The sequence below is a fragment of the Erpetoichthys calabaricus genome, chromosome 5, assembly GCF_900747795.2.
Source record: "Erpetoichthys calabaricus chromosome 5, fErpCal1.3, whole genome shotgun sequence".
Taxonomy (NCBI): Eukaryota; Metazoa; Chordata; class Cladistia; order Polypteriformes; family Polypteridae; genus Erpetoichthys; species Erpetoichthys calabaricus.
The window spans coordinates 81,074,469-81,097,697 of record NC_041398.2 but is presented as its reverse complement, the minus strand read 5'-3'; the positions used below and the strand labels follow the sequence as shown (position 1 = coordinate 81,097,697).

General features: G+C 36.8%; 2 protein-coding genes across 4 annotated transcripts in view; both read left to right on the top strand.

Moving 5' to 3' along the window:
* Nucleotides 1–1,094, top strand: part of setd7 (SET domain containing 7, histone lysine methyltransferase) — an 83,565-nt gene extending 82,471 nt beyond the window's left edge. Inside the window, exon 7 of the mRNA XM_051928539.1 lies at nt 751–1,094. Within this exon, the coding sequence (XP_051784499.1) occupies nt 751–943 (193 nt within the window). The 3' untranslated portion in view covers nt 944–1,094. The remainder of the gene's footprint in view (nt 1–750) is intronic.
* An 8,556-nt stretch (nt 1,095–9,650) lies between these two features.
* zgc:113425 (uncharacterized protein LOC541425 homolog) overlaps nt 9,651–23,229 on the top strand; it is a 28,863-nt gene continuing 15,284 nt past the window's right edge. Inside the window, exons 1-2 of one of the 3 annotated variants that reach the window (XM_028801701.2) lie at nt 9,651–9,791; nt 16,528–16,736. In XM_028801701.2, coding sequence (XP_028657534.1) covers nt 16,563–16,736 — 174 coding nt within the window. In that variant the 5' untranslated portion in view covers nt 9,651–9,791; nt 16,528–16,562. Of the gene's footprint in view, nt 9,944–16,229; nt 16,253–16,527; nt 16,737–23,229 lie in introns of those variants that run through there. The other 2 variants (XM_028801700.2, XM_051928249.1) reach the window with 2 other exon arrangements.

The following is a 23,229-nucleotide window of genomic DNA, read 5'->3' as shown; positions in this document are numbered from 1 at the left end:
CCCCTCATTCATTGATGAACAGGCATAAAAATGGTTTATGAGATACAGTAACTCGTAGGTGACATCCATCAATAAATCTTGTACTATGAGTTAACTCATATTTAGCAGTTAGTATGTTAAAGGACTTTATCCATCATCTCCATGTGCATGTTGCAGCTGTCACCACACTTTATTAAAAAGTGTTATGTAGTTTGTTGTTGAATCTCAGGGTATTGGCAGGGAATAACAATCTCTTCTTTAATTGTGCTGGTTATTTACGTCTTGATATTTTTTGTCTGTCAGAAAAGCAACTATATAGTAGTAAACAAAAGAAACCTGTACATTCCTAAAATATAAACTGAAATTTGAGAGGTGTGGGAAAAGACATCCATTACTTGTGAAAGAATAAAAAAGTAAACTGTTATTCTTTAAAAGTAACAGGTTTACTGTTTAAACCAGTTTGGTTGACTTATTTAATAAATATGTACAATTATATAATTTTATAACATTCTCTAGTTGCAAGCTCTGAATTTACACACTGTGTCACTGCCTATAAAATACTGGATGCATTCTAAGCCATTAAAATTGTTAAGTCATTGTCAACTGTGAGTTATGATTTTGATTAAGAGATCTATATCATTTCACTTTGTCTCATATTCTTAGAGAACAGAAACTGAAAAGTTGGGTAAGAAAAAAGCTGTACCTGTTTCTTTTCCACAAAAGAAAGCTTCAGTACATTTGTGAATAATTTATTTATTATCTTAATTTCAGATATGTTCATCCCCGCTTTGGGCCGATCAAATGTATTCGTACAGTTAAAGCTGTGGAGAAAGATGAAGAACTGACAGTTGCATATGGTTATGATCACTATGATTCAGCAAGGAGTGGACTTGAAGCCCCTGAGTGGTATAAGAAAGGTCTCCAATCATTTCAAGCTGACCAAAAGAATCAGGAACAAAATTAAAATTGTCTGCTTTCATCAGGGATTAATAATGGAGAAAACAATGAACTATGCACTATATTTCTGTAGAAAAACGCAAACCAGGGATCCGTATCAGCTTGAGAAATTCATGCTTGGATATCTTGCCTTTTGTATAATAAAAGTATCATTTGTATTTATTACTTAATGCAGCACTTAACAAGCCAATAATTCTGCATTTTGTTCAGTTGTATGTGCAGAATATCTGTAAACACAGAGATTTTCTGTTGTATTATTATAGGTAAAGCCTTTAAAGATATTTTAATTGACTTACTAATTAATGTCTTACATGCAAATTATTTTTTTTTATTTGCCTACTGCTTTTAAATTATAGATTTTCCAATTATTGTAATTTACTGAACTCCAGGATTGAAATGTTCAGTTTTGACACAATCTTCAGATGTAATGCTGCATCTGGAGGACTTTGTTATTATCAAGTACTTATTTTAAAATTACCCCCCTTTTGACTGCTTCCTCCTCTTTCTCTTTCACAGTTCGTGGGGGGTTGTCTGTCCTTTCCATAGCTGCATACTAACACTAACTTCAGAAAGTGTGTGAATTTTAGAGACCCAAAGTCTGTAGTCATTATTTTGTATTTCCACTGTGTTTAATTTGTGTCTGCTTCTAAAAAGTTTTGAAGAGACTAGAAGAGAATTTCTCTAATAGTAAGATATTGCAATGATCCTCTTGTAGTTCTGATATCTGATTATTGACAACAGAACTAATAATGTCAGTCAAAGATATAATTTGCCTACAGAAGATATGCTACAGACAATGAGAGAAAGAGACAAAATATGAATGTGAACTTTAAGTCATATAAATGAGGCTAGCTTAGGGTAATTCATCTGTACTATTCTAGTTAGTTGTGCATGTAGTAGTCTGACAAGTTGTCCACATAATAGCAGAGTTCACGTTTCCCCCAGTTTACAACTAGCAAATTTCAGGGGAAAAAAAGATTTAGTCTGCTGTCACTTTTTTTTTTCCATGTAAGTTTTGTTGGAGTTGTAAGCATTCTTGTGTATTATATATGCAGTATAAGGATATGCTACAGTGCTTTGGCATTTGAAAGACTTCAGGTATCATTTGGTTATTTGCTCTTTGGTATGTTAAAGAGTAAAGGTGCCCCCTTAAGTGGTAAAAAGGCTTACTGAAACAATAATTTAACAAAAAGTGTTGTAAATTTATTACAAGTTTTTGTTTTAAAGTATGATCTTGTTCTTTACAGCAGTATATGGACACATTATTTCCCATACAAACTGTACTTTTATATCATATAAACTGTAAACATCTGACAGTATATGCAACAAATATATATAGATATATGCAAAGTTAACAGCACAAAAGAAAAAAATGTATTTTGATAATGGGTGAGATTGTGTTGATGTAAACTAAACGGAAAAAAATCTTGAACATAAATGTAATTGCCGTATTTAGGTTTGCCATTTCTAATATAATAAAAACCTCAAATGATGTACTGTATACAACAATCTAAACATCTTGGTAAAATAATTAAATGAATCCATATTTTTGATTAGAGAGGCAAAGAGGACTGGGACATTCTCGGACAGATGAACATGTAGGAAAATGTATTTTCAGAGCTAAGGCTATAACTAGTGGCTGTTGATAGTTTTGATGTTCTTTTAACATTAGTTAAGCCAACCACAGAAAAATAATTCTGGTTTTATGCAAAGCACCTTTTTGATCAGGATTTTGAGTCTGCAGATGAGAAGACAATAAATAGTTTGTTTGCTCTCACCTCATCACATCACCAGAATTACTGAGCACCTTTTGATAAAAAGAGTTTAGCTATTTTAGAAAATATATTAAGGACATCGTTCCTACAATGGTAGCAACTAGGCACAATACGATAAAGTGTGTTTGTTTTGATACTGGATGCACAAAATGTCAATGTTTTGATATACTGTATACAGAAGTTTTATTAACAAACAGCTGAACGGAATATAATAATTTCTTAGCTATGTTAGTGGATTCTTTTCAGCATTAACTATCATTTGTTTTGTGTTGTTACATCACTCACCAATGAATTTTCCCAAAGAATTGTATAATGCATTATTTAATCATTTAAATGTTTTGTATGTAAAACAAAAGATAGCATTGTTTCTATTTTTGGTGGCTTTATGTGTTAAGTTGATCTTTAAAAATAGCTAATTAAAAATAACTTATTGACAAATTAAGGAAATAATTATTAAAATTGGAATAATTAGTTAAGGATATAAAGTTTAACTTGGCAATAGCATGTGGAGCCAGTGCAAGCTACATAGGCTTTTGATTTGTGAGAAGAGCCAGGCATGGGATGGTAACATTTTGAGAACAAGACACATATAGTAATTTGTGCTTATGGACTATATATTTACCTTAACTTTGAGTGGCACAGTGGCACTCTGAGTAGCATTGCTGCTCTATGATCCAGAATACTTGGCTCGAGTAACATGAGTGAATATTATCTGCATAGATTTTTTTTCTCTTGTATTGTTAGAGGCATGCAGATTAGGTTAATTGGTAATTGCCCCAGCCCACCCCTTAAAAAGTTTTAAATTGATATTGAATATTATATTAACCTAATTCTTTACTCAGAAATGTAACCCAATAAAAAGTAAAATTAAGTAAGTTTTTTTTTTTTTGCAAACATGCAGGATTGCCAAGGCTTCAAAAAACTAATTTTGGCAGATTTACTTTATTCATTTATGCAACCAGATTGGCATAATAGTAGCATGTTTGTTTGGGCACACTGTAAATTAAATTACTTTTTCAAATAGGATTTGAAAAGTACATGTTGCTTAAAGATAAAAGTACCATTACCCATGTTTCATTTTCATGCATGCTACTGGGTGATGATGATTATACTTTCTGTAAATATATAATCAGCTGAGCCAGGGCATGGTATATGTAAGCCTAAGTAATGGCTTTGTGCACCAAGCAGTTCAAGAGAACACCAGTTAAGGTTTTTATATATATATATATATATATATATATATATATATATATATATATATTATTATTATTATTATTATGTTTTTTTTTTTTTTTTTTTTTTTTAAAGAGAGCAGTACTCAACAAACATATTGGTTTTGAGGCTTCCAGTGCCTCAGGTAATCAGAATGCAACTTTATATTGGTTTATTCACATCATTTACTGAAGCTGATGAAACTGCTTTCTACTGTACTGTGTTGGAAAAAAAGCCATGTGTATTCTTGAACATAATAAATACATTAAGTTTGAGTTTATGTATTTTTTTAAATTTATTAACATAATATACATCTTAGATTTAATAGAAAATGAAACCTTCAGTTTAAAAATTCAAGATATATAGTGAATATACAAGTAAGCAGTAATAGAATTTTTTTTAATTTCTGCATTCAGAATGTAAAATTGTTTCCTGTAAATGTCTTTCTACAATATTAGTTTTGAAGAAAAACAATCATGGTTATTTGTACTGGCAATTATGAAGTATCAAACTACTGATCTACAGAACCTTACTTTGGTGGTCCATAATTAAGTGGGCGTTTTAAGCCCTAGAAAACTAAAGATTTCAGATATGTTTTTGTTTTATTGATTAAGGATTTCATTGAGTAAAGTAAAATACATTAAGACAAAGTAACATGGACTTTTGAATGTCAAAGTATTTCTTTCAAACTAGGTTAAACTAGACTGATTTCATTCCACTATTTTGTTAAAAGATGCCATTTTTTCCAGAAATAAATGTTATGGAAAATATTTATCTGAAAATATTTAATTCTTAATACCACTATCAGCTAATGTTGGATCAAGATAAACATTACCCACTAAAACACATTTAATCAGTCTTCATTTTAAGATAAGAAATGCAGATGGGCCACATTGTACAATGTTTTTTAAAGTATGCAAATTCCATTCAAAGCAGTACAATGTCATGAATGCTGCGATTTCTAATGCAAAAACTGCAAACATGAAAAATTAAATTTTCAGGAATTAAATTGGTGACCTAAAAGGTCTTTATGAACAGTCCTAAAATACATGGCTGTCGACTTTCCAGCAAATATATAATTAGGACATTAGAAACGTTTTGCAGACACTAGAGTGTAAAACTACAGTATGTAATACAAATTTGGCATTCAGTTGTAGGTAGAATAACCTGTTAAGCCTGCTGAATGTTAAACTTCCTAACCCTGAACCCAATTCTTTCTGACAGTAATATTATGCTGCTACCAGCGAACTTTAATTTCCTACCCTCAAATAGGTCAAATCTATTCTATCTAAGCCAAAACGATTCAAAATTTCTTCAATGACACACATTGCCAATTTATCATTCTCTAGTTAGTTCACCTACATCTGCCGCCAACTGCTTTTTTTCTATATGGCTTAAAAACCAGTAGCTGAGTAATCTGTAATATAAAAGACACCACTGATTACCTACTAGTAATCTGTGTGTTCCTTTAGATTAGCAAGTTGTTCCATCTATGTGAAGCAAGATCAGTCAGCATTTGGGAAAACTGGGTTCAAGGCTAGTTTATCATAATTATTCGACCTACTGGACTGGCCGCTTCTGATTCCACATGCACATTTGGCTTGGAGTGGGTTATCTTGTGCAATAGCATTACAATACGTATGGTGGTAGCTGAAAAACTGTAAACATATCTGCAAATAAGGGACACAAAGTATGTTGAAGATGTTTTTTTTGTGGATTGATAAAACAATTAGCATTCCACTGTGCTGCAGGCACTGGTGCAATACCATGCTGTCCTTGACTGCTTGTTTATGTCAAACATATCTATAAAAGATGAAATCTTGCCAAATATGAAATACAACCAATTACTCTTGTGGTACAACTGGCAAACTGCCTTTATTTTATATACAGCAGCAGCTTTCTATTACTAATGCCACCCCAAAGACACTTTAAATTCAGAATCAAACTACAGTTATTTACATATTTTTTAGCAGTTGGAACACAAGCAGGTAAAACAACTTACCAGGGCCATTGTGAGTAATAGGTGTGGAACTGGCAAATATAGGGTACAGAGTTCCATTCGTTAGCCACAACATCATGCTGCCTGGCTCTTCAATAAACATTTTGCTAATATTTGGAAAGAAAAGTGTTTAGGTGATAGTGCCGTGAATCTTGGTAAAAGACATACAAGTCCAGTTGATGATGTGCTTCTCAGTAGGGCTATTTGTTTAATTGTGCTCAAGAATATTAAGCAGAAAGAGCTTCTCTGTAAAGCAGTAGTTGTGTGCTTTTACATATACAATATGTAAGTACCAAGAACCCCTGTAATGTTAGATTAATGCAAAAAGAAACTAGTTGTTAGAAGTTAAAAAAAAAATCTGAAAAAGAAAAGTATATTGTGAAAGAAACTCCAATACGGACTGAAACAACAATTAAGGAACTTAAGGTGGGAATCTTTTTTTTTTTTTTTTAAATATAGCTTTTGTTCCTATTGTGTGTGTTAAAGGTGTAGTAGAAGAGAATAAATTTCCCAGAAGAGGCCAAGAGATGGCAGGTGTGTTTGTGGTCAGAATGAAGTTAATAGATCCTGCAAAATAAATACAATTAATTCTTACACAGTTTGTGCGAGCCTGGGTTAGCCCAATCACCCACAGACAGGAACCAAGGCAGCAAGTCCATGTTTTCAGAATAACTCTGGCAAAGTCCAAGTGTGTGTTCTAAACTTGGACCCTCTGGTTTGGATACGTTGACTAAGGATACTAGAGGTGGAAAAGTAAGCATCTACAAATGATGGTGTTTTGACCTGCTAAGCTAAAGTTTCCCTATTAATATAACATATGGTCACTTAGCACCTGGATTAGCACATTAGTTCTCAGTCAGTTATAAATCCAAACTAAACATTTATAGGAGATTTTTGAACAATGTCTAGAACATCAGTTCAGCAGAAAGTACTGTGTGCAACACTAAGCTTTCTTATTTTTATTCCAACCACGCCTTTATTTGGAAAAAGCAGGACTTGTTTCACCTCAATATTTGGTATATGAAGTGCTCGGAGTCTATTTATCCACTCAGATGAGCACACCTTAATGCATAATTAGCTTTGCAGTCTATTAGCTGAGTGAAGTAAAAAAAGAAAGCTTATAAATTTCAGAAAGTGTAGCTTATACCAAAAGTGTAAGATCCCACAGACTCTAGCCCAAGGTAAACTAAACACAGAGGCATTTGCATGCAGTATAAGGGCAGCACTGTCATTAGTTCTGCTATCTTATTTCCAAGATACTGGATTTGTACTAGATGTGTGTGTTTGTTTCTCTCAAGATCCTTTCCACATTTTCCCCCATGGACTTTGTAGGTGACACTTAATTGGCTTAGCATAAATGACTCTGGATATTAGGATTAGAATGCCTGGCATTGGGCAAGGAAGAAAACCGTACCATATACAGCATGAAGTTCCCTGTGTTTACATGGGTGTGATGATAAAGAGATGTCTGTGCAGTTTATGAGGGGCACTCAAGTGGTTTAGTGATTAATATATTTGTGTCAGCTATTTAAAATGGCTGACACAACTGGACCCATTCCCTGTCAATCTCACAGCCGATTGCACTTTCCATTGACATCTATGAACAATGTTTACATAGGTCCATTCATTACAAAGCAAGCATTTCAAAATCGCTTTCCATTGACATCTATGAACAATGTTTACATAGGTCCATTCATTACAAAGCAAGCATTTCAAAATCGACACTAAATATGACATCTTTCACTTAGGCTAATCTTTCACTTAGGCTAATTTCTACATAAATAAAGAATATCTTGAAAGCACAGTGGAGAAGATGAAAGACTAATTAAATAAGGCCTAGCTAAGCTATTAAAAATATGGTTATAGTTGAGATATTTCAAATGTAAGAGATGAGCCTTTAAGTGACATATGAACGTGTCCACATCTGCAGTCTCACAAAAAAACTGATTTCCCAGTGAGTAGGACGAACTGTGCTGTCATTACCTGTAGCAGTAAGTTATTTTTATACTTTACATCAGAGGATTCATTCTAATTCAATAAGAGTTTAAACACAAAAAACACATAGCTTCATCAATGCTGATTGATGTTTAAGAAGCTATGTATAAAACAGAGGGTAGGGTGGCACAGTGAATGGGGATGCCTCTTCACAGGTTCCACACCCCATCATTGTCTGTGTGGAGTTTACATATTCTGCATATACATTATGAGATTCATTTTCCTCTAGATCTCTCTGGACTTGTGTGTTGGGTTAATTGGCTCACTGTGACTGTGTCTGTTGGTGGGTATTATGATATACTAGGGCCCAGTGTTGCAGGAACAGTCTCCAGCTCATGGATTTCCTGCTTTGAATTTTAAGGTTAATGTTATTTATAGTCATTATAGATGACCACATACACCACCCCACTCAAAAGATATAATCAATGTTTCTCTTTTTTTTGTGATCATTTCAAAAGGGAGAAAAATGTGGAGACAAAAACAACATGGAGGGATTTCTTAAAAACCAGGGAGATTTTTTTTTCACATGTGAATTACCTTCCTTTGGAAATTGACCTCTATATCTACCACATCTTCACCACCTTCAAATGCTTAAAGGAAGCATTATCCAGCAATAATCAACATACTGAACATCTCAACAAACGCTTACTGCTCCTTCCCCTCATCCACTCAGAGTGTAACTGGTTGGTGGTTGGAGTGGTCTAGGATTGATGGGACATCAGACAGTGGCATGCTTGTCCCACTCCAGCCTGTTCCCTTGCTGTTATCTTTCATAACTTTTTAACAAGAGTCAGTTGTTGGGTTAGCTTTGCAAGCTTGTAATTGAATCTTTTAAGTATATTTGAGTATAAAGTACCACTTGTAAAAACCGCTCCCAAAGCATCAAGCTATATTTAGAAATTAAGCAGTAAATGGAATACAGAGCAAGTGCTGAAAGGGAGTGTCATTATTATTTAAATGGTTATATTCGCTTTTTTAACATCTTTTGGTTATAAATAATACTGTGGTTTAATATTATATTTTGAGATAAACACTACCTTGAGCTGTTCCATTTTAAAATGAAACTTCATATCGGACAACAGAATAGCGCCTTTATGATTTTGAGTGATGTTTCCTATAAGATTTATATACAAAGAGTAAATTAAACTTTTAATATCGTTAAAGAATACATGCAATTGAGTTTTTTTTTCATTAGTATGATACAATTATTTTAACTTGTTTTGGATAAAAATATGGTCATCATTTGTGAATATTCGTGTATCGCAAAAACGTGCTATAATTTTGCAGATAGTGTGCAGGTGCAGTATACACGTTGAAAGTCGGATTAGATTTTTCATCAGAATCGTTTAAAATATTTTAGTACAACGGTAAGTCGCAACATAATTTATTTCTACAACAAGACAAGGTTTCATTTTTTCAAACTCTTATTATATACACATGTATATTACGAAAGTGGTTTGGTTTTTCAAAATTGGAGGAAAATTGTCTTGCTGTTGGCGGAATTTTGACAGTAGTACCAGGCATCCCTGATTATAATAGCTGACTAGTGTAAAAGGTGCTCTTTTCCCAGCACTTCTCTGCGTAACTAGACGTACTCACCTGCGCTTGAAACTCTGTCATCTCAAAACTGCTTCCGCGCTTCGTGTTGGGTTGGGACTTCCGCTCACGTTTTATTCTCAGCCACCCAACGCCCTTGTCGCTCAAATGTTACTGGGCGGCTGCCTCGCACATACCTGTACCTGAACCGGCGCAGACCCCGCCTCCTCCCTGGAGCAATTCTCTGCGGCGCATCAGGTTTACTGTTCCCCAGTGGCGTTGGTTGGGCTTTAGTTTACACACGTTTACTAGAACTCGGTTACCCGTCTGAGCGAAAAGTAAGTAGTTAGTTAATCACGATTTAAAGGACAAGTTGGTTGTAGCGAAGCTGCTTATTTGTTTGTGGAGTCTACTGGTCTGCTCACCTGCAGGCGCCGCCCGGAGAGAAGCCACTCTCGACGCGCTACTTTTTCTACTCCATTTTAGAGAGGTAAACCTTGAAAGATTATTAATGGTTGTTTATTTCTCCTGCTTTTAGATAGCTTTTTGTTTGTGCAGATTTCTGTCGGGCATATATGGCTTTAACGTTTGGCTTTCCCGAGTATTTTATTTTTTGTTTTACTTTCGTTACACTGTAACCCCTTCCCAGCCGTGTCCATTAAATTAATCGGTCGTATAAGAAAATAATTCGACTTTTATTGGTACAACAGTTTAAGTCAATACCACGTGTCGTCTTGTTTGACTGGCTGTGCGTGTCTATTTAAGCGCAGAATACACGTAACATGCGTCATTTTGTTCCTTCAAATTTCACGACTTATGGAGATATAGATTGTAAGGAATCTTACATCTTTTAGATTTATTCATTGAGCTTAAAAGTGCCTGAGAATTTGTTAACACTGATCGTTTTGGCGTTTTTGAACACGCAGTCACACATGACATTTTGCCAAATTTGTGCAACCCAAATGCTTTCCTTATTATCTCCCGAAGTGCTGATGTGCGCAAGTGTTTCTGAGCTTAGGCAAGCAAATTGGGATGTAGCCTTAAGAAATAAGCGAACTATAAATTTGACAGTGTAAAGTTAACAGGAAAATACAGCTGTGGGGTTTTTCTTTCCAGTGTGTTAAGTTTTACCAATAGTACTTTTTGTAGGATTATTTTTATACTTGAAGTAAACATCTACATGAATAGTGTGAGTGACTTTGGAGAGAGAGGATATGTAGTGAGGTTTAAGTCAGTAAATCTGCGCGCAATAAGTACTATATATATTTATTTAATTATATGTGTGTGTGTATATATATATATATATATATATATATATATATATATATATATATATATATAAAAAATGTGTATTATATGTGTGTATATGTATATATACAGTGCATCCGGAAAGTATTCACAGCGCATCACTTTTTCCACATTTTGTTATGTTACAGCCTTATTGCCAAATGGATTAAATTCATTTTTTTCCTCAGAATTCTACACACAACACCCCATAATGACAACGTGAAAAAAGTTTACTTGAGGTTTTTGCGAATTTATTAAAAATAAAAAAACTGAGAAATCACAAGTACATAAGTATTCACAGCATTTGCTCAATACTTTGTCGATGCACCTTTGGCAGCAATTACAGCCTCAAGTCTTTTTGAATATGATGCCACAAGCTTGGCACACCTATCCTTGGCCAGTTTCGCCCATTCCTCTTTGCAGCACCTCTCAAGCTCCATCAGATTGGATGGGAAGCGTCGGTGCACAGCCATTTTAAGATCTCTCCAGAGATGTTCAATCGGATTCAAGTCTGGGCTCTGGCTGGGCCACTCAAGGACATTCACAGAGTTGTCCTGAAGCCAGTCCTTTGATATCTTGGCTGTGTGCTTAGGGTCGTTGTCCTGCTGAAAGATGAACCGTCACCCCAGTCTGAGGTCAAGAGCGCTCTGGAGCAGGTTTTCATCCAGGATGTCTCTGTACATTGCTGCAGTCATCTTTCCCTTTATCCTGACTAGTCTCCCAGTTTCTGCCGCTGAAAAACATCCCCACAGCATGATGCTGCCACCACCATGCTTCACTGTAGGGATGGTATTGGCTTGGTGATGAGCGGTGCCTGGTTTCCTTCAAACGTGACGCCAGAGTTCAATCTTTGTCTCATCAGACCAGAGAATTTTCTTTCTCATGGTCTGAGAGTCCTTCAGGTGCCTTTTGGCAAACTCCAGGTGGGCTGCCATGTGCCTTTTACTAAGGAGTGCCTTCCATCTGGCCACTCTACCATACAGGCCTGATTGGTGGATTGCTGCAGAGATGGTTGTCCTTCTGGAAGGTTCTCCTCTCTCCACAGAGGACCTCTGGAGCTCTGACAGAGTGACCATCGGGTTCTTGGTCACCTCCCTGACTAAGGCCCTTCTCCCCCGATCGCTCAGTTTAGATGGCTGGCCAGCTTTAGGAAGAGTCCTGGTGGTTTCGAACTTCTTCCACTTACGGATGATGGAGGACACTGTGCTCATTGGGACCTTCAAAGCAGCAGCAATTTTTCTGTAAAATTCCACAGATTTGTGCCTCGAGACAATCCTGTCTCGGAGGTCTACAGACAAATCCTTTGACTTCATGCTTGGTTTGTGCTCTGACATGAACTGTCAACTGTTGGACCTTATATAGACAAGTGTGTGCCTTTCCAAATCAAGTCCAATCAACTGAATTTACCACAGGTGGACTCCAATTAAGCTGCAGAAACATCTCAAGGATGATCAGGGGAAACAGGATGCACCTCAGCTCAATTTCGAGCTTCACGGTAAAGGCTGTGAATACTTAAGTACATGTGCTTTCTCAATTTTTTTATTTTTAATAAATTTGCAAAAACCTCAAACTTTTTTCAAATTGTCATTATGGGGTGTTGTGTGTAGAATTCTGAGGAAAAAAATTAATCCATTTTGGAATAAGACTGTAACATAACAAAATGTGTAAAAAGTGATGCACTGTGAATACTTTCCAGATGCACTGTGTGTGTGTGTATATATGTATATATATAAAATGTATGTGTGTATATGTGTATGTATATATATGTGTGTACTGTATGTGTGTGTGTGTGTATATATATATATATATATATATATAATATATAGTCTTTCAAAATATTACCTTCATGCTTTGAAAATGTAAAGTTTTATGCTGTACTTCGGTGCCAATGACAATTATCATTTAAAAATGTGCATTGTTCTTTCTGTTCTCTTAACTATCAGAAAATTGTCGATTGTCCTTAATTTTTATGAAAAACAGTAACAGTTTCTAAATTATATTTTATATCTTCATATTTGCATGCTAGCTAATGTCATCCCCTCTGCATTTTTGGATAGACTGAAGTGCTTTATTACAAGAGACAACAAAAAATAAACAAAAGAACGTGACCCTTTAAAAGTAGGGGACAAAAAGCTTACATGATGCTTGAAAGCCTTAACAATTCCCCAGAATATCATGTTTTCTTTGAAAGTTTGTGCTGTTTCCTTCAAGTTGTTGATTCATTGTTTAATTTTTTTACTTAGTAGTGCTTTTTAAATCGTATAGAATTTTTAACCTATTTAAGCTGCTCCTGACTTAAATAAGCAGTAACACCTCTCTATTCATTTATTATTAAACTTGCTTAGTACAGTTAAAACACAGTGGAACCATAACCTTTGACAGCCAACAGTTTCTACCTAAAATATAACCTGTAAGATGACAAATTTCAGTTCATTATTGAATGTTGAAGAAATTGTCTGCAACTTTCACCACACTAGTATTCTGTCCTACAGTTTATAAATCACAAAATCTTCACATGAGCACTGGAACCATGAGGTGAAACATTAACACCTTCTGACAGATATGTGCAGAAAACCTACATCTTGCATAAGCCACAAAACCTTCTGACTGATTTGAGTTTTATGTACCACGACAGAAGGGGGGTTGAAAGGGAGGCAAAGATTGTGACTGAACTTGCCATCCCTGTCAACCCTTCATACAGTGCTGGCATGTAACAGGCAGTATATACTATTGGCTGTCAAAAAAAGGAGTGAGCACGACTGTGCTGGAAGGTCTGCTTGCAGTCGCTATATTTGACATGCCCAGTGATTTCAGTCGTGTACATTGACATGGTCTGTTGATGAGATCAGCAACAACAGTCGGTTAGTTTGACACACCCAAGTACTAGAAGGCACATAATGTGACATTGACTTTAAATGTCTTTGAAAATGGAAATGAAAGTTGCTTAATACCTAGTATATGTCAGCAAAGATCATGTGGGTGATTCTTTGTAATTCTTTCAATATATTCTGTAATAATGTATGTGAATATGAAATTACACAATGTGAAGGCAGCACAATCCCTGAAAGATGTGTTGGAGTAAAGTTTAAAAAAAAAAAATATAGTAAATTGCAGTCATGTTCATAAGTCAAGAGGAGGGAAAACAAAACATGCAGCATAAGCTCATAGTCAGAACGATTACACAGTAAATGTGGCGATACTAGAGGAGAAATGCTACATGGTTCAGTCTTCGTAAGACACTTTTGTGTCTTTATAATAACTGTTATAGTTCAGCCAGAGATCTCTGTGTGGTGTGTGTGTGTATATAGACTCTTGTAAAGAGAGTGTAGGCTATATGGTTTCGGGGATAAAATATCTTATTGATTTTTAATGATAAACACTTGGACATAGCAGAGAAAATGATTACTTGATTGATTAGTTATTTTTAAAAGCTTAATTGGATTGTAAAGTTTGACTTTACTCATTCATTGCCCATTAAAAATGGGTTTGGGGGCAGGTTACAAGAGTGGCCAGTAATTATAAGGGTAAAATGGGGCAGGATAGGATGGCTTGTGTAGTGGGCACGTCCAGGTTATGCTTGAAGTATTGGTACAAATGTTCATATTACATTTCACTTTTACAGCACCATATTAAAATGTATTCTGTTAAGAGAGGGATTGTACATAGCAATTTGGTTGTGTATGACTGTCTGACATTTAAATGTAATTTAAAGGGTTTTAGGGTTTATCCTTTGCACATTTTGGTGTACTCTCAAATTGTTAGCATTAGTTTGCATTTTATTTTCATGCTTCCCTCAATCCTTTTTCCAAGTCCATTATCTTCAGCAGGGTTATGGAGAAGCTGGGGCCTATGCCAACAAGTATTGGCCTCAAGGCAGGAACAATCCTGGGGCAGGGTACCAGGCCATGACAGGGTTACCACACACACACTAATTTAGCAGCATTTCCCTTTTTGTATATAGCGTTGCAGAACTTTTTTGCAACTTTTTGCACCATTTGTTTATTTACTTGTTGTGTTCTACATATATGTCTGCACTGAAGGAGCTGCTTTTAATCTCATTGTACATGTGTATAGTGACAATAAAAGGCATTCTATTCTATTTTATTGATGAATTAGTAAGTTATTTTTTTGTTCCTTCATTCTGAAATGGAACATTTACAGAATGTTCCAAATCTTTCAGAAAACTGTTTTCACTGTACATTAGCAGAAAGTATGGCTTGGAGGAATTTTGTTTAATAAATTAACCTAATTTGCAGCCCTTTTTCTGTGTGCAGAAGCATGACAGTTTTATTCTAGTGTATAACATGACGAATGAGCACTTTTCTACAAGCATTTTGGAGGTGCTTCTTAGTTGCTAAATCCATTGGCCTAGATATGTGGCCTCCCGGAAGATCCTGGTGTGGATTGTCTGGATGGGGAACATCTGTACAGGTGATAGCTCTAACCCCGACTGAGTAGTGGAAGGTGGAACTGGCAGCACGAATGTGTGCAGACAGGCAATGGAGAAGGTAGATAACAATGGATAGAGCCAGGGAACACTGGGGTGATTGCAACAGCTTTCCATGGAGACAAAGGAAAAAAGCAGTAGGTTTCGGCTGCAGAATAACACTTAGAAAGCAATATTTCTTGCTTTCCATCCCAAAAACTTAAATATTATGAAGTTTAGAAAATGGCAAAATCACATCCATCCATCTTCCTAAATGAACTTTAGGAGTAAAGTATAAGCAAAATGAAACTGGTCTCTTCCACTGCTCTTTATTTAAAATATCTGTACACAAGTATTTGTGTAGCTTAAATTAATAAGGTGTTCAATTTTTGATCTCATGCCATGTATTAATCCGCTGAAAAAATGTTACACATTTTATAAGTTGACAAATACAAACTCTTTGTATTGAGCACAAAATAGGAACCGTTCCTAAATATGCCATTCTATTACAAAATGGGCTCATACTTGCATACAGTGGATGAATTTTAAAGATTGCCAAGTTTTTTGTTTTTTTTGGGGATACTGTACCTAAGAATCTTAATTGAATGTTAAACTCCACACGCAGTGATCATGCTGCCTATTTTATACATTTATTTATTTGAATTTCCACTGCTTATCCTTGCCTATGTATCTCTCCATGACTTGAAAATAAAATACAAAGAAAGGTACCCTGCAGTGGTGCATTTATGAGGTTTTTAATAATATTTTTGTTTATGTAGTAAAATGAAATAATTATATGGATATGATGCTGGCACATATAGCCTCCTATATAAGACTGAGTACTTTTTAACTATTTATGGCCATGACTTTAGTAAAATTAAGTGTGTCAGCAATATGCTGGAATGTTTTGGCAAGACATTTTTAGTGTATACAGTATAATATGATGTGTACTAATAAATAAAAATCTCAGCCAGACTAAGTTGACTTGACCTGTATTTTAATGTTTTACAATCTTGACAGGATAAATTGACACTAGCTGATCCTGTGGTTTTAGGAGAGTCAAAAGGTGTTTTATACATTGCTTTGGTAAGGTCCTTACACTTTTTTTTTTTTCCTGTAAAAGGATTTTTTTTTTTAAATTTGATATCCATTTGTGTAGAACCTTTTATTAATTTCAGATACTTGGGAAGTACAGTGATTCTCCCCTACCATGAATAATCCTTAAATGGCAAGGTATCTGAGTAATTTGTCAGATGGTGATTATGCAAGTGCTAATCTCTAACACTTCACTGACAGTTGCTTGGAGAATATGTTTTGAGGGATGGACAGTATAACTATACCCTTTTTTATTTTTCTTTTAGGATAATCCTATCTTCAGTCCAGTTTACTTCGGAAAATGTCATCAGTGGATCATTACAGATACTTCATTTTTAACCAAAGAAGTGTGACTGTCCTGGGACTCCTACAGATTGCTTGTGCAGGGTTATGTGTCGTTTGTGGTTTTATTGATGCAGCCTTCAGAAAAGACACAATGCTAAGTAACACAAGAGCACCAGTGTGGGCAGGAGCGGTAAATAACTTTTTAACCATTAAACTTTTGAATATTTTCTAAAATTAGTATCAATTAATGGGGCAGAATGATGTTTTAGATTTGTAAGGCATTGAATTTCTGAATATGTTTTGTAATTTAGTACTCTATTTTGTAATAAGCAAGATTGATCCAGGAATACCACATTTTAGGCAAATGTGCTTTGAGTGGGGACTTCATATGTTTTTAATAAATGGGCCACATTTTAAATTTAATGCTTGATTTAATATTGCATGCTTGATGGGGTTGGATACGGTGGTTAATGCACTTTTAATATTGCAGTAGTATTTATTGCAAAATATCAATATAGTATGGACAGGTATCAAGATTTCTTTTCTCTCTAAAGCATTTCAGAATGAATTTAAAAATGCGCCGTTTTCTACATTCCCATTGATGACCATTGTTCGGTGTAACATGTTAGAAGTAACATGCATTACATAGGTTAATTTTTAAAGCAACAAGTAATGCAGTGCTTATTTTACTGCAGTACAAATATCTTTTTTGTTTTTCCTTAATATTGAACACACACAGGTATGTGTTGATACCAAAGCTTATTTCCAACACTCCAACACAAAAAAAAATACTGTTATTTCGCAATATTGTTATTTTAAGTAATGTTAGGCATGCATGTGCTCCAGCTGCTACCGTATGGTAATGGCTACTAAATGGGAGGTGAAGCACATGCATAGCATGCAATCACATGAAGAGAACTGAACACATTTTTTTATGTATCCATGTAATCCTGCAGGGCAAATTTATTACGCCCAGTTTAGGGTCACAGGGAGACAGTGATTATTGTAGTAGCACTAGGTGTAGGCAAATAGCAAATGAGGTGGGCTGGTACGGCAGTCCTTTGCAGGGTTGAATCGCACAACCAAGCAGAAAAGTGTGCTGTGTGCAGTCCAGTAACAGGAGCCTAATAATAACGTGTCAGTTTAATCTTCATCCAGCTGTTTGTTATGGATGTGTTAAAACAGTGTGATCTTGTGACTCTGGGTGGCCAGTTTTCATACTGCACATCTTAAGGGGCTCACCATTGGGATGGATGTTATTTACTTCATAGCACACGAAGGACTAAACATATTTATAAAACGCAAGAAAATTCTTAAGTTTGGCTGTGTTTCTGGTCTTTTTCATGAAGGTTCATATACAGGTAAAATTCCGTTACAACGAATATCTTTACAACAAAATTTTCATTACAACGAAGTATTTTTATGGTCCTAACCATTTCCCCATATGACACGAGTCTATAGAAATCTCGTTACTATGAAGTAGGGGTGTGCGATATTGGGGAAAAAAAAATACAGTAATCCCTCCTCCATCGCGGGGGTTGCGTTCCAGAGCCACCCGCGAAATAAGAAAATCCGCGAAGTAGAAACCATATATTTGTATGGTTATTTTTATATTGTCATGCTTGGGTCACAGATTTGCGCAGAAACACAGGAGGTTGTAGAGAGACAGGAACGTTATTCAAACACTGCATACAAACATTTGTCTCTTTTTCAAAAGTTTAAACTGTGCTCCATGACAAGACAGAGATGACAGTTCAGTCTCACAATTAAAAGAATGCAAACATATCTTCCTCTTCAAGGGAGCAAACAAATCAATAGGGCTGTTTGCTTTTAAGTATGCGAAGCACCGCGGCACAAAGCTGTTGAAGGCGGCAGCTCACACCCCCTCCGTCAGGAGCAGAGAGAGACATAAAAAAATCAATACGTGCCCTTCGTGCTTTTAAGTATGCGAAGCACCGTGCTGCATGTCACTTCACGAAGCAGCTGCTCAGAAGGTAGCCAACGTGAAGATAATCTTTCAGCATTTTTAGACGAGCGTCCGTATTGTCTAGGTGTGCGAACAGCCCCCCTGCTCACACCCCCTACGTCAGGATCAGAAAAAGTCAGCACAAGAGAGAGAGAGAGAGAGAAAAGTAAGCTGGGTAGCTTGTCAGCCATCTGCCAATAGCGTCCCTTGTATGAAATCAACTGGGCAAACCAACTGAGGAAGCATGTACCAGAAATTAAAAGACCCATTGTCCGCAGAAATCCGCGAACCAGTAAAAAATCCGCGATAAATATTTAAATATGCTTACATATAAAATCCGCGATAGAGTGAAGCCGCGAAAGGCGAAGCACGATATAGCGAGGGATCACTGTATCTCTATTTTCTGGGACTTTGACGATAATGATAATTCCAAGATATTCTGCATCCTTTAAACATGTGTTTGTAAGTCTTCTTAAGATCTAGCTTGGTCTTGGCAATAGAAAATTAATTGTAGCTTAATGAAATAGCTAAGGAAAACAGGTCTTATTTATTTAATTAAAACTGAAGTAAAATACCCAGGTCCTTTCTGTGTGGAGTTCACGTGCTCTCCCCGTGTTCGCGTGGGTTTTTGCCGGGGGCTCCTGTTTCCTCCCACAGTCCAAACGTGTGCAGGGTAGGCTGATTGACGAGTCTAAATTTACCCTGTAATTGTGCGAGTGTGGCTGTGTAAGTGTGTGCATCCTGTGGTGTGTTGGCACCCGCCCAGGGTTGGTTCGTGCATGTTGTTCCCGGGACAGGCTCTGCCCACCCCCCCGACCCCAGTTGGGATTAAGCGGTTACAATAATGGATGGGGGGAATGGATGAAGTAAAACAAAAACATTAAATTCACCAGTCAACTTATTACAGTATGGATTATAGTACATAACTGAACAGTGGCCTACAGGATGTACACAAACATTTGCACTGAGACCAACAAAACTATTAAAATGAGAGCACCTACTATTCATGTAAACAAGCTATAAATGCACAGGGAATAAAATACCTGAACATCACAATTATAGGCCATGAACTGAACATGTGCGGCATGCAAGCAAGAACACAAATCTAACATACTGTAAACATCTAAACATCCATTGAATACTGCAGAAGTAGCATTTGTAAACAATTTTTACACAAACTAATGCTATTAAAGAAATTACTAACTTCCTTTGTCCAATATTGCGCAAAGTTATGAGTTTTGAGAAAGTTACTAGAACTGTAAAATTCTACTGGAGAAACTTCAAGTTGTGTGACAGGAACACCAGCCTGTCCACAGCATCTGGCTTCAAAACAGCACGGTTACATGTTACAACATTTTCTCCAGTGCTGAAAGCCCTCTCAGAAGCACTGCTTGAGGCAGGAATGCACAGGTACTTTTTTTGCTAGTTTCCCCAATCTGGGGAAATTTACTTCATGTTTTCCACCACTCAAGTGGATTTACCTCACTGTCCACCTCGGGAATCATTAAGTAGCTCTTGATCTCTTTTTCAATGGCAGTGGGCAGAGACTCGTCTTCTTTTTTTGAAATAGCTGCCAAAAGACTTTTTTGCTCCCTCCCTTGCGTCATCACCTGATCCAGTTTCTGTAGCCATCGGGTGAGCTGAAGCAGTTGAGGGTCCTGAGGTAGGGCTGTCTTCCTCTGTCGCCACAGCCATAAGTTCTCTCGCAGCTGCCATCGTAATGGCTTCGATCCTGTCATTAATATTAAAGCAATTTTTGAATCGTGGGTCAAGTGTGGATGCTAAACCCAACAGCTTGTCTACACAGTCCTCTGTGTATTTGGAGTTCAGATACTCTAGAATGGCTTGTTTGATCTTTTTGGTTAGGTCTGTGTCATCAGACTTCACCTCCAGGACATCAGAGTTGAACAAGGCCAGCACAGGTTTTAAGTAAGAAACTGTTAAAAGTTGCTCATCTGAAAGAGCATCTGTGAACTCCAGAAGAGGGCCTAGTGCTTTACTTACTGCCTCCAGCACTTCAACATCTTGCCATGTTGGGACAAGATGCCTGTGCTTTTTGTCTGCAGTCAAAACATGACGAATGGCTTTTTCTTGTTCAATAAATCCCTCTGTCATGCGCTGTCTTGAGCCCCCATCTTGTTGGTGACTCAGTGATAAGTTTATGCATTGGAAGTTTGAGCTGCTCTTGTGCATTAACAAGTGCTTTCTTCTTTTTCCAGCTACTGGAAAAAGCTCCGACCACCTTTTTGCAAACTCCCATGGCTCTGTCTATCCTTGGATCCCACATGCTCCTCTCTGGAAAACATTTAATATAAAATTTAATGGAACATTCAAAGTGTACTGTATATAATAATTGCATTACAACATTCTTATTTTTATTGTATAATGTAATGTATTATTTGAAATTATATTGAATTATATTTTTGTCATCTACAGATTTACTTATCAGGTCTTTTTGTATTTTTAAATGTCATAATAAATACGATCAATTTAACCTAAACTGCATTTTATAGAGGAACCCCAAATTACTCACCAATTGCAATATGAAGCCTATGCCCAAAACAAGGTAGCCTCTTCCAGTTATTAATCCGTAGTGCACTGACAACGATAGCCCTGCTGTCTGTTGTCATGCAAACCATGAGGTCTTCTCGCAGTGACCATGATGCCAGCACATCTTTCAGATCTTGCGCAATGATGTCGCCAGTGTGATCTTCTGGGAAGTAGGATGTTTGCAAACAGAAGCTTTGCAGTTGCCAGTTTTCGTCAATGAAATGCACAATCGGGGAGAGGTATGGCTCGGATGTTCGGCTTTACCATAAATCCGTTGTTGTGGCAAAATGTGAAACCTTTTGCAGTTTATGCGTCAGAGTTTGGCGACACGAATCATACAGCATAGGCGTAGCTGTTTGACTGAAATATTTTCGGCCAGGCAGTGTGTTCCTTGGGTTTAAAGTATTCAAAAGTTGTTTAAAACCATCTCTCTCAACCACTTGAATTGGCACCATATCTTTTGCGATGTAATTGGTGACGGCGTTTGTTATGTCATGCCATCTGTTGCTTTCTTCTAAGGCACTTTTTTGCAGAATGAGTCCGCTAAAGTTTGCTGAGTGTGTTTTTGTGCTTGTACCTTGGTTACTTTAGACTTGTGCTGGACAGTTGACTCCTTAAGCTTTTCTTATTCTTCGTATTCTGTGTGGTGGTTAGTTCGCAAATGGTGAAACAAGTTAGTTGTCGAGCTGTCTTTAACGGCAACTGATTTACCACATAGTTTGCAGATTGCCGTCTTTTAAGCAACATCAGTCTTTTCAAAACCAAACCACTGCCAGAGTGAGAATGAACCACATCTGTTAATTGCATCTGACGACGTAGATGGCGAGGCTGTTTTATCGTCTGGCGCTGTTTGTTCACTCATTTTGAGGCAGCGAGCGACATTAACTTGCGGCTTGCTCGATGTGCACGCCTACGTAACTTGCGTTACGCACACACAGTGGTCTATACTTTTGCATTGGTGAATGAACTCTGTGTTTTGGTTTTTTTGCAAAGCGAGTTACATACTCGATAATTTAATCTCGCACATCGTTAAAACAGCAATTAAGATATAATCGTAAACGATGTATATCGGACACGCCTACTATGAAGTACATTCAGCAGATACTTTCATTTCAACGAAGTGCCCAAAAGTCCTTGAAATGCCTGAATGAATCATCCACAGAACAGTTTTTTCTGTGGTCGCAGCTCAGTTGTGCACAATGATCCCCAAACAGAAACATTGTAAAAAAAAAAATTCTTTCTTCGAACTTTGCTCATACTGTGTTTTTGCTGTTTTTGTTTTCGGTGGTTTTCAGTGAATCCTTTTGCTTATTTGAAAAACATCCATTGGAATTTAACTCATTGTCACCCTCCTATAGAAATGGCAGACACGAAAAAATAACAGTTCATATTAGAAGAAAAAAAAATTGTAAGTTTTTGCAGCTCCGGATTGCAGCAAAAAGAAAAAAGATGTTGCCAGTGAATTCAGAATTTCGCAATTGACACCGTCAACTTTCTTGAAAGACCGAGCAAAAAAAGAAGAAAAATCTCGGGTTGCAAATGTATGCCAACTGCTGCATTTGAAGGCGCAGAAAAAGCAGTTTTTATGTGGTTCAGTGATGCTCGTTCAAGAAACATTCGTATTAATGCAGTACTCATTCAAGAAAATGTGAGGTTTCTAAACTTTCTTGGGACCTCCCACAACTGGACAACATGCCGAAAGAGCGTCCCCAAGTGCGATTACCATGACTTTGGAAGACTGTTTATCTGTTGCCAGGGCAACAGCGGTCTCGCGGCTCGGCACTGAAGCAAACAGAAAAGATCTCGATGGGTGATGCAAGGAACATTATAAATACAAGGAACAGGATTACTTGGCCACCAACCTAGCCACAACCCTGCCTGGCTGCTGTGTCTGTGTATAGGAGAGTGGCAGATCCCGCTACAATAAATAACCGTGCTGTTCCTGTTTCAAGCTGAATAAAGCTGGTGTTGCTAAAGACCGAGACTCAGCCTTGTGTTTTGGGGTGCAAGACAGGGACTTATAGCGTGACCCTGATCTTTTAGGACTCTCTTCTATGGTGTCTTACTGCACCGCTGTGAGCCTGCTGTTGCCCTGCCCCGGCATCGGACAAACAATCTTGCACAGACGCAGCAATCACGCTTCGGGACGCACTTCAGCGTGATGGTC